Raw genomic sequence first — 16,004 nt, 5'->3', positions numbered from 1 at the left:
GATAAAGTAATTTTCACTTACTATTGCTTTTCCTGTTTCTTTTTTCAGTTCTATATAACTCTACGTGATGACCTTGATTACCTTGATGGAAAGCACACAGTAAGCATTCTAGGAATCATTTCCTTGATTTGGTTGTTTAATTCATCACATTGAATACACTGAATTATTATACTTATACAGGATTTGGATAGATATCTTTTGTAAATTTCATTTCCACTGCACAAAATGTTTAAATTTTTATGTACCTTGAGTCATGACTGGGGATAAGTATTCTTTGAGTTGTCTTTCAATAATTAATAATGAAAATACTTAATATGTACTTGTAAGCCGTTTGTATTTTACAACGTTATCACGCTTAGCGTTAGTCAAAGACAAGACAGTAACAATAAAATCTAAAATTCTAAATGTAAAATTAGGTCGAAAGAGAACCCATTCCATGCTTTTGAGAGTACACTTTAGCAACCAAATGAGCTTTGTAAACCAAATTTGTTTCAATTTTTTTGTCCCTATCAGATAACTCAGTTAAAGCCCTTGTTTGGTTCTTTTCAACGGATTTGATTTTCCATGGCCAGTCTTAGTTTACACTTCACAGCTTCCTACAATGGATCCCTTGACACCATATGAACTTCATCCATGTAGACCTCCACCGCTAACAGAATCACCCATCCATGTAGGAGGCTGTCCCCTGAAGTGGCCTCAACTCCCTCGCTCTCTTTCCCCCCCAGTCTTATATCCTTAGTCCTCCCCACAGTCTCTCATACATTTCCATCAGTATTTTCTCCATTCTCATTTTTACTCACTCCTTTTCACCCCATTCCAAGTCTACTCACAACAACTCTATTATTAACAGGAAATATCTTTTAGCCGTTTAATTCCTCATTAACTCCCAATAGTTTAGAAGTAATGCTTCTATCAGTTATTTCTTTAGCAGTACCTTGTATGAGAATTGTATCGAGAACTGTCGGATCATTTGCCTGGAAGAGATATAGGTCCATCAAATTCAGCTTCATCTCATCATTATCCTTTCTCTCTGCATCTGGAAACTGCTCCACTTGCTGGCTCAAATAAAGCAGAAAGCCGCCCCCTTAGCGATTATAAAGGCAAATGGTAACAGAAAATCAGAACAATTCAAATACATCTCTGGAGAAAACAACAGTAAACTGAGGTCACAGCCAAGTGTATGGCTAAGCATAAAGAATGTCATCTCGAATTGTTAAGTTTTGAGTTGTTATGTGTATATCATAAATTATTTGCATTTTCACCATCTATCTTATTGTATAACCACCACTCATCTATTTGCTACTGTTACTGCATTTTTTGGGATTGTTTGCTCTATACAACTATTGGGATCCTCACTGAATATTAATGAGGAGTTTTGAGGGGCTGTTTTGATCTTCTTTTGGATGTAGGGGGAATGAGGGATTAATATGCGAGACAGTGGAAAGCATGTAATTGCATGGTTTAAATAGTGAACGGTTATTCTATTAATGACATGTTTTCTGTGTCAAGAGAAAGCAAAATCTAAGAAGCTGTTCTAAGAGTCTAAGAATGTCATCAGGCATCATGTATTACCCAATTCTATTAGACATTAAGCACTAATTCCATCTTTTTAATGTCATTTGACGTTTAGAATTTAAAGAATTAGAGAAAATAAATTTTGGAACTGAAAATGTATTTTCTGATTGGTAGCTTCAGAGAGCATGAAACTCAATTTAAAGAGTGTACTTAAGTTTGTTAACCAAGTCCTTACAGCTCTGCGGTTATGCAACTGTACTTAAGTTTCTCTAAACTTTTACACTATCGAATTTATTTCTTTGGTTTCTAAGGTATGCCATTTTTGCAGGTTTTTGGTGAGGTAGCCGAAGGATTTGAGACTTTGACAAGAATAAATGAGGCTTATGCAGATGGAAAGGGCAGACCATTTAAAATTATTCGGTTTATACTCTTTTTACTACTCAGAAATGTGGGATTGAAAGTGATATTTTAGTTCGTCTTTTAAAGAAGAATGTAATGTATTCATCGTCTTGAATTACTTGAACAGAATCAAGCACACTTACATCCTGGAGGATCCCTATGATGATCCTCCTCAGCTACCTGAGTTCATTCCTGAAGGTTCACCAGAAGGAAAACCTAAAGATGAGGTAAGGGTTGATTGAAGAACTATATTTCATAGCTTGAAACCAAGAACAATTTAGCATAGATTATATGTTATGATCCTTTCTGTTATGAGAGCATTAACTGTGAGAAATGAGAATGACTCCAACTGAAAGAAAAAAAACATTGACATCATTTTTATTAACATGATCGCATGAGCAAACCCACTTGTTACTTCTTCAGACACATTTTAAAGCAGTAAGCTTAAAGTTATATTAGTTAAAGTTTTTAAAATGTGGGAACAATTCCTTTTTATGGGTGCCAATCTAATATTGGGAGCAAACCCACCTGTTACTTGGTGTTTCTTTCATGGTTTTCCTGATCATGAGTTATTCAGCTTAATAAATTTATGGGTCATGCTAAACAGTGCCCCGGGGTAATGGCTAAGGAAACAAAAATGGAAACAAAAGTAAAAGTTTTAAGTAGAAAAGATTCCTTTTTTTAAATTTCAAGGCATTGAATGCACTACTTTCAAGAATATATTACCATTTCTGTTTCCTTAACCATTGCCCCTGGAGCACTGTTTAGCATTTCCCTAAATTTATTTACTTGCTGTTGTATTGACGAAGTTTTTTCAGCCATGTTTATAAATTACAACAGCAAATCAAAAATTGATTATCGGATGATTGGATTCTTGTGAATTGTGATATTACAAATTGATTTATATTGGCTGTCACTGTATGACTAATTTGGAGATGAATGACAACATCATCTATATATGGATATGAATATGTCGGGTTTTACTTTTTATGTATTTATCATATATCAAACATTATAGTGAACAATTCAATTTTACAGTCTTCAGTAAGCACACCTGTTTGAATTTCAATTTCAAAGTCATGACTAAGTGCAATTTTACTAGGTTGATGATGAAGTCCGGCTTGAAGATGATTGGGTTCCCGTGGATGAACAATTAAACCCAGGAGAACTTGAAGAAGTTATTAGATCAATGGAAGCACATTCTAGGGCAGTTGTGCTTGAGAGTGTAAGTATACATTACACAAAATTCTTAGTACCTCATGCTTTCGTATGTGACTATGAGGCGTTTGTGTAACTCCCTTGCTTCCTTATTTTAGATTGGGGATATTCCTGATGCTGAGGTTAAGCCTCCAGATAATGTACTATTTGTCTGTAAATTGAATCCGGTTACCGAGGTCAGTAATCTTTTATACTCTCTGTTGAGATATTCTATATTTATGACTAGGATATTATGGTTTTATGACTTGATACTTATTACCTATTTGGTACTCATGTATTTGTATACATACGGTGTATATTCCTCTTTCAATATATGAAATAAACCAACCTCAGTTTCAAGTTGGTTTCCAGAGCAGGTTTTTAGGGTTCAGCCGCCGTCAAGGCTAACCCTAATTTTCACAAAACACTGTTCACACGCGAGCACTGTTCACTCCGCGCACCGTTCATCGTGCCGCCGTTACAGTAGCTGCGCTACTCTCTGGCCACCTTCCACTGCTTCGTTTGCGACGGTGTTTGTTCTGCGGGTCTCGTTTTTTTTTTCTGTCCTTGATTCTGTTGGGCGTTTTTTTTTATTTTTTTTATTTTTTTTAGCCTCACGTTTGAGGTGTGTTGGCAGTTTTTCGCCTCAGCTTCATCGGTTTTTTGCTATTTCTGTTTGTAACAGTGAACCTTTGGGGTCTGTTTACCGTCTCTCCAACTCAGCCACTTTTTGGTATTATTTTTTTGTAAGTTTTTTTCTGGTTGAAATATCATGTCAGACATTCCAAAGACCGATGTCAAGTCCGCGAAAAAGAGTTTGATATCATTTGCTTTTCACGGAACACCTATTATCACAACAGAAAAGTTGAATGGTAAGAACTATCTGAATTGGCATTCTTCTGTTGAGATATGGTTTTTGGGACAACGCCTTTCAGATCATCTTACTAAAAAGGCGTCAGAAATTGATGCTAAGTCAAAAGATGATTGGAAGGCAGCAGACTATCAACTTGTATCTGTGTTGTGGAATTCTATTTAGCCTAAGCTGATGGTGCATTTTCGTCCGTATAGGACATGTTATGAGGTTTGGCAAAAGGCTAAAAACCTTTATGCCAATGATATTCAGAGATTAGATGAATCTGTCCGCAACTTGGCTACCCTTCAGATGATTGACCAAGATTTATCAAAATATTTGGCTTGAGCTCAGTCTACTATTGATGGTCTCAAACTCATGTTGGTTAGTGATGATCCTAAGAAGGTACTGGAAAAACTTGACAATATGTTTATGGTGTTTTATCCTTCATGGTCTCTCTAGAGAGTATGGTGCTGTTAGAGATCAAGCCTTAACGAATGCCACCATCCCTACGGTAGAAGAGCTTATTGATCGTCTCACTCGTGTGTCTTTACCAAGTGATGATACCAAGACAGCCCCCGAGTCCTCTGCGTTTATTTATAATTCCAACGATCGTAGTCGTGGACGTGGCCGAGGACTTGGTAGAGGCGGTAGAAGTAATTTCCATTGTAAGGAAGACGGGCACACTCGGAATTGGTGCAGAAAGTTGAATGGCTCTCCGAGTAACACTGTTAATGTTGCTCAATCTTCTCAAGACTATGAGTCAAAGTCTCAATTTGAAACTACTTTCTCTGACAATGAGTATAAAGAGTATTTGCAGACGAAGGCAACACAACACCCCACCTCCTCTGCCACTATGGCTCATACCGGTAATTCTACGGTTTGTCTCCTTCACTCTACACCTACTCAATGGGTGTTGGATTCTGGTGCTTCAGATCATGTTACTGGTAATTCCTCATTTTTTTCTGAAATTACATGTAATCTTTAGTGTACACCACCTAAATATCCACATTGTATCACTGTTGCGGATGGGTCTAAAGTCGAAGCAACTGTTATTGGACGAGTTTCACCTATTTCCTCACTCTCTTTGAGTTCTATTTTATTGGTTCCTAATTGTCCCTTCAATTTGATTTCTATAAATAAATTAAGCCGTTCCTTAAATTGTTCCATAACCTTTACTTCCGACTCTTTCTTGATACATGACCAGAGTACGGGACAAACGATTGGAGCCGGGACTGAATCTCATGGTCTTTACTATCTCCAGCCTTCCACTTCTACTATATGTGCTGCAGCTGAATCTCCCAAGCTTCTGCATCGCTGTTTAGGTCATCAGAGTCTATCAAAATTGAAGAAAATGGTGTCTGGTCTTCCTCAGTTAGAGTCATTACAGTGCGAGTCTTGTCAGTTAGGGAAGCATGTCCGTGCTTCTTTTTCCAGTCGTATTAATAATAGAGCTATGTCTCCTTTTGATGTTATTCATTCTGATGTGTGGGGTCCTAGTCGTGTCCCTTCTACCTTAGGATATAAGTATTATGTCACCTTTATTGATGATTTCTCAAGATGTACTTGGATATTTTTAATGAAAGATCGTTCCGAGTTGTTTAATATTTTTAAGAATTATTGTTCTGAAATTATGACTCAGTTTGGTAAAACAATTTGCATCTTGCGTAGTGACAATGCAAAGGAATATTTTTCTGATCGTTTTAATTCTTTCATGCATTCCAAATGCATCATACATCAATCCAGTTGTCCTCATACACCTCAACAAAATGGTGTAGCCGAAAGAAAACATAGACACATTGTTGACACTGCACGTACCCTTTTGTTAAATGCCAGTGTTCCTCTTAAGTTTTGGGGTGACACTGTTCTTACTGGCAATAATTTAATAAATCGGATGCCATCCTCTGTTTTGAATGATCAAGTCCCTTATTCTCTTTTGTACCCTACAAACCCTTTATATGTTGTTCCCCCTCGGGTCTTCGGTTGTACCTGTTTTGTTCATAATTTAACTCCATGTCGTGATAAGATGTCTGCTCGTGCTATCAAATGTGTCTTCCTTGGTTATTCTCGTGTCCAAAAGGGATATCAGTGTTACTCTCCCTCTACACATCGGTTCTATACCTCTGGAGATGTTACATTCTTTGAGGACATACCATAGGCCAACTCAAAGGATCCTACACCTAACCTAGATCTGGTACTACCTATTCCTTATTTTGAATATGTTAGTCTACTCCTTTGTCATCCGTGTCTCCAGAAGTTCTAGACAAATCATCATCAATCCAGTCTCCACCACCAGTCAACCGATATGAAATCACCTATGAGAGAAGGGTTAAACCACAAGATTCAGCTCCTGCTCCAAGTGTCTCCATCCCTGCTCCGACTCCTTATTTGCCCATTGTCATCCGCAAAGGTAATCGTTCAACCCGTAACCCTCACCCTATCTATAATTTCCTTTGTTACCATCGTTTATCTCCCACATATTGTGCTTTTGTTTCTGCACTTTCATCTGTTTCTATTCCTAAGACTATTCAGGAAGCGTTATCCCATCCAGGGTGGAAACATGCCATACTTGATGAAATGTCAGCACTAGACTCTAATGGCACTTGGGAGCTTGTCCCAATCCCGTCTGGGAAATCTATTGTTGGTTGCAGGTGGTTATTTAATGTTAAAGTGGGCCCTGATGGTCAAATAGATCGATTGAAAGCTCGCCTAGTGGCAAAGGGATATACTCAAGTTCATGGCCAAGATTACAGTGATATTTTTTCCTAGTTGCAAAGATGGCATCTATTCGTCTTTTTTTTTGGCCATGGCTGCAATGAAACATTGACCTTTATTTCAGTTGGATATCAAGAATGCATTCTTACATGGTGACTTGGAGGAGGAGATTTATATGGAGCAACCTCCTGGATTTGTTGCTCAGGGGGAATGTAATCTCGTATGCAAATTGCATAAGTCTTTGTATGGCTTGAAACAATCACCTCGGGCATGATTTGGAAGATTTAGCAAAGTCTTGCAACAATTTGGGATGATCCGTTGTGAGGCCGATCACTCCGTTTTTACTAAATGCTCATCATCAAATGAATTTATCTACCTTGTGGTTTATGTTGATGATATTGTGATTACAGGTGATGACAATGAGGATATCAAGGATCTAAAACAACACCTATTTCAAAACTTTCAGACTAAGGACTTAGGTCCTCTTCGTTACTTTCTTGGGATTGAGGTAGCTCAATCAAAGTCTGGTATTGCTATCTCTCAAAGGAAGTATGCTCTTGATATCTTGGAGGAGACAGGCCTTACAGATTGCAAACGTGTTGATACTCCTATGACCCTAATGTAAAGCTCCTTCCCAATCAGGGGGAGCCCTATTCTGATCCAAGTAGATACCAGAGACTTTTGGGAAAATTGAATTATCTCATCATGACCAGACCCGACATATCTTTTCCAGCTAGTGTAGTAAGTCGGTTCCTCAACTCTCCTTGTGACAGTCATTGGAATGCAGTTATTCGGATAATAAGTACATCAAAGGATCGCTCGGACAAGGGCTTGTTTTTACTGATAGAGGCAACACCAATATTATTGGATATTCTGATGCTGATTGGGCAGGAGATGCAAGTGATAGACGATCTACATCAGGTTATTGTGTTTTCATTGGTGGAAATTTGATTTCATGGAAATGCAAAAAGCAAACTGTTGTTGCTAGATCAAGTACAGAGGCTGAGTATCGAGCTATGGCTCATGCCACATGTGAGCTTTTGTGGTTAAAACACTTGTTGCAGGAACTTCATTTTTGTGAAATTGGCCCGATGGAATTGGTTTGTGATAATCAGTCCGCTTTGCACCTCTCCTCCAATCCAGTTTTTCATGAGAGGACAAAGCATATAGAAGTTGATTGTCACTTTCTTAGAGAAAAGATACTCACAGGAATTATTAAAACTTCTTTTGTCAACTCCAGAGAATATCTTTACTAAATCTCTTCGGGGTCCTCGGATAAGCTACATATGTGACAAGATGAATGCATATGATATATACGCACCACCTTGAGGGGGAGTGTTGAGATATTCTATATTTATAACTAGGATATTATGGTTTTATGACTTGATACTTATTACCTATTTGGTGACTATTTATTTGTATATATGGTATCAGAGTCACCAAATACGTAATAAGTATCAAGTCATAAAACCATAATATCCTAGTAGAATATCTCAACACTCCCCCTCAAGGTGGTGCGTATATATCATATGCATCCTTCTTGTCACATATGCAGCTTATTCGAGGATTCCGCAGAGATTTAGTAAAGATATCAGCAAATTGATCTCTGGAGTTGACAAAAGAAGTTTTGATGATTCCTGTGAGTATCTTTTTCTCTAAGAAAGTGACAATCAACTTCTATCTCTATCATTTCCTTCTGTTAAGAAGTCCCACATCGGTTGCGATATGGCCTGACTAAGTGTTTATAAACTAGAGGCAATCCTCACTTTACAAGCCGATTTTGTAAGGATGAGTTAGGCCGAATACTCAATTCTAAGATGGTATCAGAGCCTATCCACGATTTGCTAAGCCATTTCGTTGGGCCACCTGCAATCAGGTTTCTGATCGGGCCCTCCAACTTTCGTATCCGCGCCTCAAGTCCAAAGCGCTTGGCGCGAGCGGGGGTGTTAAGAAGTCCCACATCAGTTGCGATATGACCTGACTAAGTGTTTATAAACTATAGGCAATCCTCACTTTACAAGCCGGTTTTGTAAGGATGAGTTAAGCCCAAAACTCAATTCTAATATGGTATCAGAGCCTCTCCACGATTCGCTGGGCCACTTCGTCGGACTGCCTGCAATCAGGTTTCTGATCGAGCCCTCTACCTTTCATATCCGCGCCTCAAGCCTAGAGCGCTTGGCGCGAGCGGGGTGTTAAGAAGTCCCACATCGGTTGCGATATGGCCTGACTAAGTGTTTATAAACTAGAGGCAATCCACTTTACAAGTCGGTTTTATAAGGATGAGTTAGGCCAAATACTCAATTCTAAGTACTTCTATATTTTCACGCTTTGAAACTGTATCACCGTGAGTATTACTGAAGAGTAGAATTGTCAGCATATTTAGCATTAGCATCTTGTACATACCGTTCTCACCGAAATATTTGATTATAGGGCTGAAATCATCCGTGATCACAAGACTGGTGACAATTTATGCTATGCTTTTATAGGTCAGTATGTATGCCCACAATCTGTGTTAAATTTATGCAATTTTAAATTCATGCAGGAACAATATTATTGTGAAATTTATGTAGTTTTATTATTCTCAATTGTTTAAATGGTTCTTATTTTTTAACCTCTTTAAATTGGCCTTTAATTCCTTTGCTACACTACGGTGGTCCAAATTATGTGTATCTATAAATTAATATGCCTCGTGAGATTTCTTAATGGGAATCTACATTTTCTTGGTTTTTAGAAGGATTGAAAGGTTATTGTTAGAAGCTATGAAGCCTAGACTCGGACACGAACACGGAATACAACACGGACACGAGGACACTGTTAATGTAAAAGACATAGGACACGGACACGACTAAGGAAAATTATCTAAAACATTTCATATCATAGAAAACCAGCCTCTAAGCCTGGCTCATCCAAAGACAACTCAACAACTTCAAGAAATCCACTATCATCTAATGATCCAAACACACCTCGAGCGACATCCCATATTTTAGTTTCCTCTTGATGATATTGGGTAGTACTCCTCGATAGAAGTCAAAGGTTATTATGCATGTATACCAAAGCTTCCGCTCTATGTGGTGTCATCTTGTTTCTCTTCAAATTATGGATAGATGAATATGTGCTCCAATTTCTTTCACAACATGATGATGAACAAGGTTGTGCAAGTAGCTTAAGCGCAACCTTTTGAAGTAATGGAGCTCGAGCCCCATGAACCAACCCCCATGTTTTTGGATCAATTTTATCTGTAACAACAATAGTATCAAGATTGTCAAAACCTTCTTTTCTATCTGAGAAGTTTGCAAACTCTATATTCACTGTCCTCCTTTCATCTGCATTAGGAAACACCCTTTTGAAACATTTTTGTTGTGAATTCAAACCGAAAACTACACCAATAATGCTTAGTGTGTGAGACAAATGGATTGAAGCAACCAAATCAAATGGATGAGCAATAAAACAACAAAAGCTAAACTACCAAAAGCGATAAAAACACGAATAATTGTTTACCCAGTTCGGTCCAAAAATGACCTAGTCTTAGGGATGACAATGGGTAGGGTATGGGTAGGGTACTATAGTACCCATCTCCATACTCACGGATTGAAAAAATACCCGTACCCATACTCATACTCGCGTGGGTAACAACTTTTGCCCCCGTCCTCATACCCTATGGGTACCTAGGTACCTAGGTACCCATACCCGTTACCCGTATTTTTACTAAAAATAAATTGATCAATTATAAAATATCATATAATTTTAATAGAATTAAAAAAAAAACTAAAGATTTTAATATTGACTAATGAAAATTATAAAAAAAATTATTACTAACCTTATGTTAAAGTTCATATTTATGTTAGATATTCACATTATTTTTATATTATGTTATAAATAAACATTTTTATTAAAAATATCTAATAGTTTAGTAGAGTTGTATTGTTCTAAATTGATTTACATATATTATAATATACTAATATAAATAAAATAAATAAATATATATTATGCGGGTATGGGGCGGGGTGGGTACTAAGGTACCCGTACCCGCACCCATACCCGTTCATTTTTTTGGGTAATTACCCATACCCGTGCCGTACCAAAAAATACGGGTTTTTACCATACCCGTTGTGGGTAGTTTTTGCGGGTACCCTCTGTGTATGGTTCAAATTGCCATCCCTACCTTGTCTGGGGAGAGAAAGCTCTTCGTTCCACTATGAATGATTCAACTTGATTACAAAGATTCAACCACAAAGAGTTACAAGAATTTAGAGTTTTCCTAAATTCTACCTTTTTCCCGAATCTCTTTCCGTGACCAAGAGATTCAAACAATAATGATTACAAGATGGAATAGATAAGTTCCCAGTGTACCCAAAAGAACCCCTTTTGAACCTTAGCTTGATTGATGTTGAAAAGACCTAAAAATTCCACTTACTGATGCAAAAAACGGAACAGAGTATATATATGGCTGCACACCTGCGCATGGCGCAAGACCAGCTGCGCATGGCGCAGCCACCAGACCAAACATCACAAAATTTGCTTAATCAATTGCGCATGGCGCAATGCTGCTGAGCATGGCGCAGCAAGCAGCAGCTTCCCCTGTTTTTCCTGTTTCTACAATTCTAAGGCAATTCCAATAATTCTCCACCTTGCCTTTGAATTGATGGCGGTGCCAACTTCCCACCGACCACCGTGCTTACACCACACCCTCTTCGGCCCTCGGAGTCTACCTCTCCGTTCCCCCGAAAATTGCTTGCCTTCAATTGCCCTTAGATTTTTAGGACAACCCACAAGCTAAACCATACCCTCTTCAAACCCCGGATTGTAGCTTTCCGGACTTTTGAAGATTTCCTTGCCTCCAACCAACCATAGAATTTTAGGTGGTTCTACAAGCCGCAATATCAATCTCTCCTTGCATCCAACTATCTCCAATAGTCCTACAAGTTACCAAGTTTGATCACCATTGCTTCCACACAAGATCTCCATAGCTATACCACTTTGGTGTACCTCCACCTCAAACTCAGTTCCCTCCACCAAAGCCTCAAAGAACCGGTATATCCACTATGTCTTCCACCTTGTACAAAAAATTTCAACTACTTTGAAACGCACTCCAAGTCATTGTTAGTCTCCAACACTTCCAATTTAGTTTCAACCACCTAGTAAACTTCATTTTACTAGACTTACTAAATCCAATGTCACTAACAACTACCAACCTGAAGATCCACAACTTAACCATATCATGAGAATTACCACTAGTAGCAAAAGCATGACCGATAGTAGAACCAACTATCTTTGCATCAAAAGTTCAAGAATATACCTCACATCATGTAACAAAGAAACAACCATACCTTGAACCTTACAAGCTTTCCCGTCTCCAAGATGAACAAACTCCACCTTCAACTAGCTCTAGGGCTTCAAAGTACTCCTTCCTCAAAACACATGTGATCGGAGCATCCAAAAGTTCACGACTTAAGCTCCACCAATTCCCAACTTCACCACACTAGCATCTCCACATTCTCATAATTATAAAGTTGTTTCAAACGTAACCCCGAGTATTATTCCACTGCCTCTCCAGGCCGATGCCGAGTATTGTTCCACCGCCTCTCCAGACTGACTAACCATCTATAGTTCCCAACTTGTGACTATGAGTGCTCCCGCACTCTCATAGCCTTCATCCTCATCAACGGCAACCTGAGCCGACGAACTACCATTGCCCCTCCTCTTAGGACAATCCTTCTTGAAATGACCCGGTTCTTGACAATGGAAGCATTTGAACTTGCCACCACCATCACCCTTTGCCCTAGACTTGGTCCCATGATTCTTTCCTTTCCCTTTGCCTTCGTTCTTGCTTCTACCCCTCGCCACATTCAAGCCTTCCGCACCATCATCAACTCTCCAGTCTCTCAACTTTGTCAAATCTTTGGTTCTCAAAGCCGATTGAACTTTATCCAAGGTGATAGTGCCTTCTTTGCCATAAAGTAATGCATCCTTGAGATTTTTAAGCGACTTGGGTAAACCACACAACAAATGAAAAGCCTTGTCCTCGTCTTCCAAGTTCACATCAATGTTCGCCAGGTCGTCAATGATCTTGTTAAACTCTGCAATTTGCTCCACCACAGACTTGTTTTCCACCATACGAAAGAAAAACAACCGTTCTTTCAAACACTGCTTATGTGCCAAAGACTTCGTCATGTACAACGCATCAAGCTTGGTCCACATAGCCGCAGCAGTCCTTTCCTTAGCTACTTTCCTCAACACATTATCCGCGAGGCACAAGATAATGGCACTCAAAGCCTTATCATTCATCTCGATCTTCTCCGCATTTGAGTAAGTATTCAACACACTTCAACGCTTCAACACACTTTTGTTGAGTCAATATTGCCCTCACCTTCACCTTCCACAACCCAAAGTCGTTACTCCCGGTGAACTTCTCAATCTCCCATTTTGAACCCATTGGTATTTAAATCGATTGAACCCTTGCCCCACGGTGGACGCCAATTGTTGTCAATTCGAACCGAAAACTACACCAATAATACTTAGTGTGTGGGACAAATGGATTGAAGCAACCAAATCAAATAGATGAGCAATAAAACAACAAAAGCTAAACTACCAAAAGCGATAAAAACATGAATAATTGTTTACCCAGTTCGGTTCAAAAATGACCTAGTCTGGGGGAGAGAGAGCTCTCCGTTCCACTATGAATGATTCAACTTGATTACAAAGATTCAACCACAAAGAGTTACAAGAATTTAAAGTTTTCCTAAATTCTACCCTTTTCCCGAATCTCTTCCTGTGACCAAGAGATTCAAACAATAATGATTACAAGATGGAATAGATAAGTTCCCAATCCCTAGAGTGTACCCAAAAGAACCCCTTTTGAACCCTAGCTTGATTGATGTTGAAAAGACCTAAAAATTCCACTTATTGATGCAGAAAACGTAACAGAGTATATATATGGCTGCGCACCTGTGCATGGCGCAGCCACCAGACCAAACATCACAAAATCTGCTTAATCAATTGCGCATGGCGCAATGCTGCTGTGCATGGCGCAGCAAGCAGCAGCTTCCCCTGTTTTTCCTGTTTCTACAATTCCAAGGCAATTCCAACAATTTTTCTCTGTCACCAGTGAGTTAAATGTCTTGAAGTGGTGGGACTCTATTAGGATCTTCATTAGCCATTCTGTAAGAAGACAATTGATCACTAATCACCATTTATCGTCCCGTCTTCAAAAGCTTAAATCTCTTGAGCATCACAATAGTGAACGCAAATCTTGGTGAAGCAATCGAAAGCAACTTCAATGGACCGAATGAAGTGAAAATTGACAATCTCATAGAGTAGCCCATGACAAAGTTCTTGATAAACATTGCAGCATCCACAATTTTGGTGATCCAAGAACACTCTTTATAAATAACACTATTTTTTTGGGTATCCTTGGCTGCACATATGTTCTTCAAAGCAAGATTTAATGTATGCACAACACATAGTCCAGTAAATAGAAGGAAACTCAACCTTAATAATCAAACTTGCTGCCTTACAAACAGGTGCATTATCTGTCACTACCTGCTGATCACTGTCGTTTCGTGATCAAAATATTTTCAAAAGAATAGTAGTACAAGGTAGTAACCTTGGTCGTTTCGTAAGGACTCACAATCAATTTAACAGTGTTAGAATCAAATTGAAAACTGTAAAATATGGGGGGTTTGTTCGATAACAGGGAATGTATAAAGCGAGAAATTTAATTGTTATAAAACGATCAATTCATTGGCTTCGAATAACTCGACCTTAATTCTATCATAGGTAACACATAATCATTCATACAACTATTTATGCTCTGGTTGATTTATAAAACTAATTATACAAGCGACAACCAGTTTTACAACGAATTCATTCGATTAAGCATCTAATGTGTTCAACCGGCCTTGAAAAGTGAACAAGCGTCTCAGACCACGGCCAATATCATAACATATTCGATCAACCTATTGCTAAGCGCAATTCTATATCAATTTCTGTTCGGTTTAATCTATAACAAGCGATGAATTAAAACGAATAGAACTACTGTATAAATTCGAATATAATAATTAAGCAATCATCTAACACAAATTCATACAGTGGAAAAGGAAACGAAATTGATAATGAAAAGCATAAACAGGAACGAAATTTGCCATTAAAAACAGACCTCAAGAATCATGAATCGAGTTCCTTACACCAACAAATTGAAAGATGAAAATTAGTTCTCCATTCAAGTGATGGCTGCTAGGGTTTGTTTGTTATTTTCGTGAATGATGAATGATTCATGACTCTGTCACAATTTCGTTTTTATACATCGAGGAAAATGGGCCACAAAACAATTGGGCCGAAAACTAAAGGTTGTCCTGAAATCATTAACTTTTGGCAAGTCTGGGACATTGACGAGTAAATATGACTCATTTACGCTCTGAATTGGCTTTGGACTTCAACGCGAAAATTGTAGCTCTTTGTCTTATCTTTCCAATGCAACTGACCGCGCCTTAATCCGATATTCCTAGCTCAAGTTATAGTCTGCGCAATGAGAAGGTGTCAATTTACTGTTTATTACGAAAATAAATAGCAAAACTTAAATAAACACAAAACATGATAAAAACACTAAAATAGCGGGAGAAGTCATAAAATTGCCATGGCACAGAGTGATTAAAAAGTGCACTAAAATGCACTGATCACGTTTGAAGGGCCCCAACCTCCATAATTACCTCGCTGATGCGTTTAGCAATGAATTCTCTATCTTTTACCTCATTAAATCAATTTACCGCCTTTAGAAACATAGGTGCACTCTCTGTGACAACCATGGAATTAATAAGAGGTCTTCTCTTTGGATCACTCCATCCATTGCTAACAATAGTGAGAACTTTTTGATTCCATGTATTTTCTATCGGCTGCAACAAATTTTCCATGTGGTTCTGCTAATTTTGAAGTAATGTAGTCCTCAATTTGTTATAAGTTGGGGGTTGATAACCAGGTATAGAATTGTTGGCAGCAAAAGCAAAAACCTCCCTAAAGTGAGGATTTCTTGCAAAATGAAATGATAGCCCCGTAGAATATAACATCCTAGCAATTTTATAATCTAGTGCTTCTCTAGATTGCACACTAAAAGCATATTATAGTGTTGATGCCTATCTCTTTTTTGGTTCAACAATGATATTTAAAGTGGAAGAATCTTGGAGTTCTAGGAAACCAGATGCAAAGAGACTGATTTTGTTTTTAGCTTTTCCATCTTCAATGTATACTCATTGATACTATTCATATACCTTGGTTTATATTTTTATGCCGGAGTACCATTTTTATGATTACTCATTGTATACCTTAGTTTGTGTTT

General features: G+C 38.3%; 1 protein-coding gene and 1 pseudogene across 5 annotated transcripts in view; both read left to right on the top strand.

The window, feature by feature from the left end:
* LOC123902342 (peptidyl-prolyl cis-trans isomerase CYP59-like) overlaps positions 1–16,004 on the top strand; it is a 29,261-nt gene that overhangs the window by 7,610 nt on the left and 5,647 nt on the right. For 4 of the 5 annotated variants that reach the window (XR_006807564.1, XR_006807563.1, XM_045952036.1 and 1 more), the window contains exons 13-17: positions 49–99; positions 1,844–1,935; positions 2,042–2,141; positions 3,017–3,139; positions 3,231–3,308. Coding sequence is in view for 3 of the 5 variants with exons in the window: in XM_045952036.1 (XP_045807992.1) it covers positions 49–99; positions 1,844–1,935; positions 2,042–2,141; positions 3,017–3,139; positions 3,231–3,308 (444 nt within the window). In the remaining 2 variants the exon portion in view is untranslated. Of the gene's footprint in view, positions 1–48; positions 100–1,843; positions 1,936–2,041; positions 2,142–3,016; positions 3,140–3,230; positions 3,309–5,336; positions 5,351–8,984; positions 9,021–9,106; positions 9,163–16,004 lie in introns of all 5 variants that reach the window. The other variant, XM_045952037.1, reaches the window with a different exon arrangement.
* Positions 3,711–5,227, top strand: LOC123902343 (annotated as a pseudogene).

The sequence above is a fragment of the Trifolium pratense genome, linkage group LG1, assembly GCF_020283565.1.
Source record: "Trifolium pratense cultivar HEN17-A07 linkage group LG1, ARS_RC_1.1, whole genome shotgun sequence".
Taxonomy (NCBI): Eukaryota; Viridiplantae; Streptophyta; class Magnoliopsida; order Fabales; family Fabaceae; genus Trifolium; species Trifolium pratense.
The sequence above is the reverse complement of the archived record's forward strand: the minus strand, read 5'-3'. Positions and strand labels throughout refer to the sequence as shown.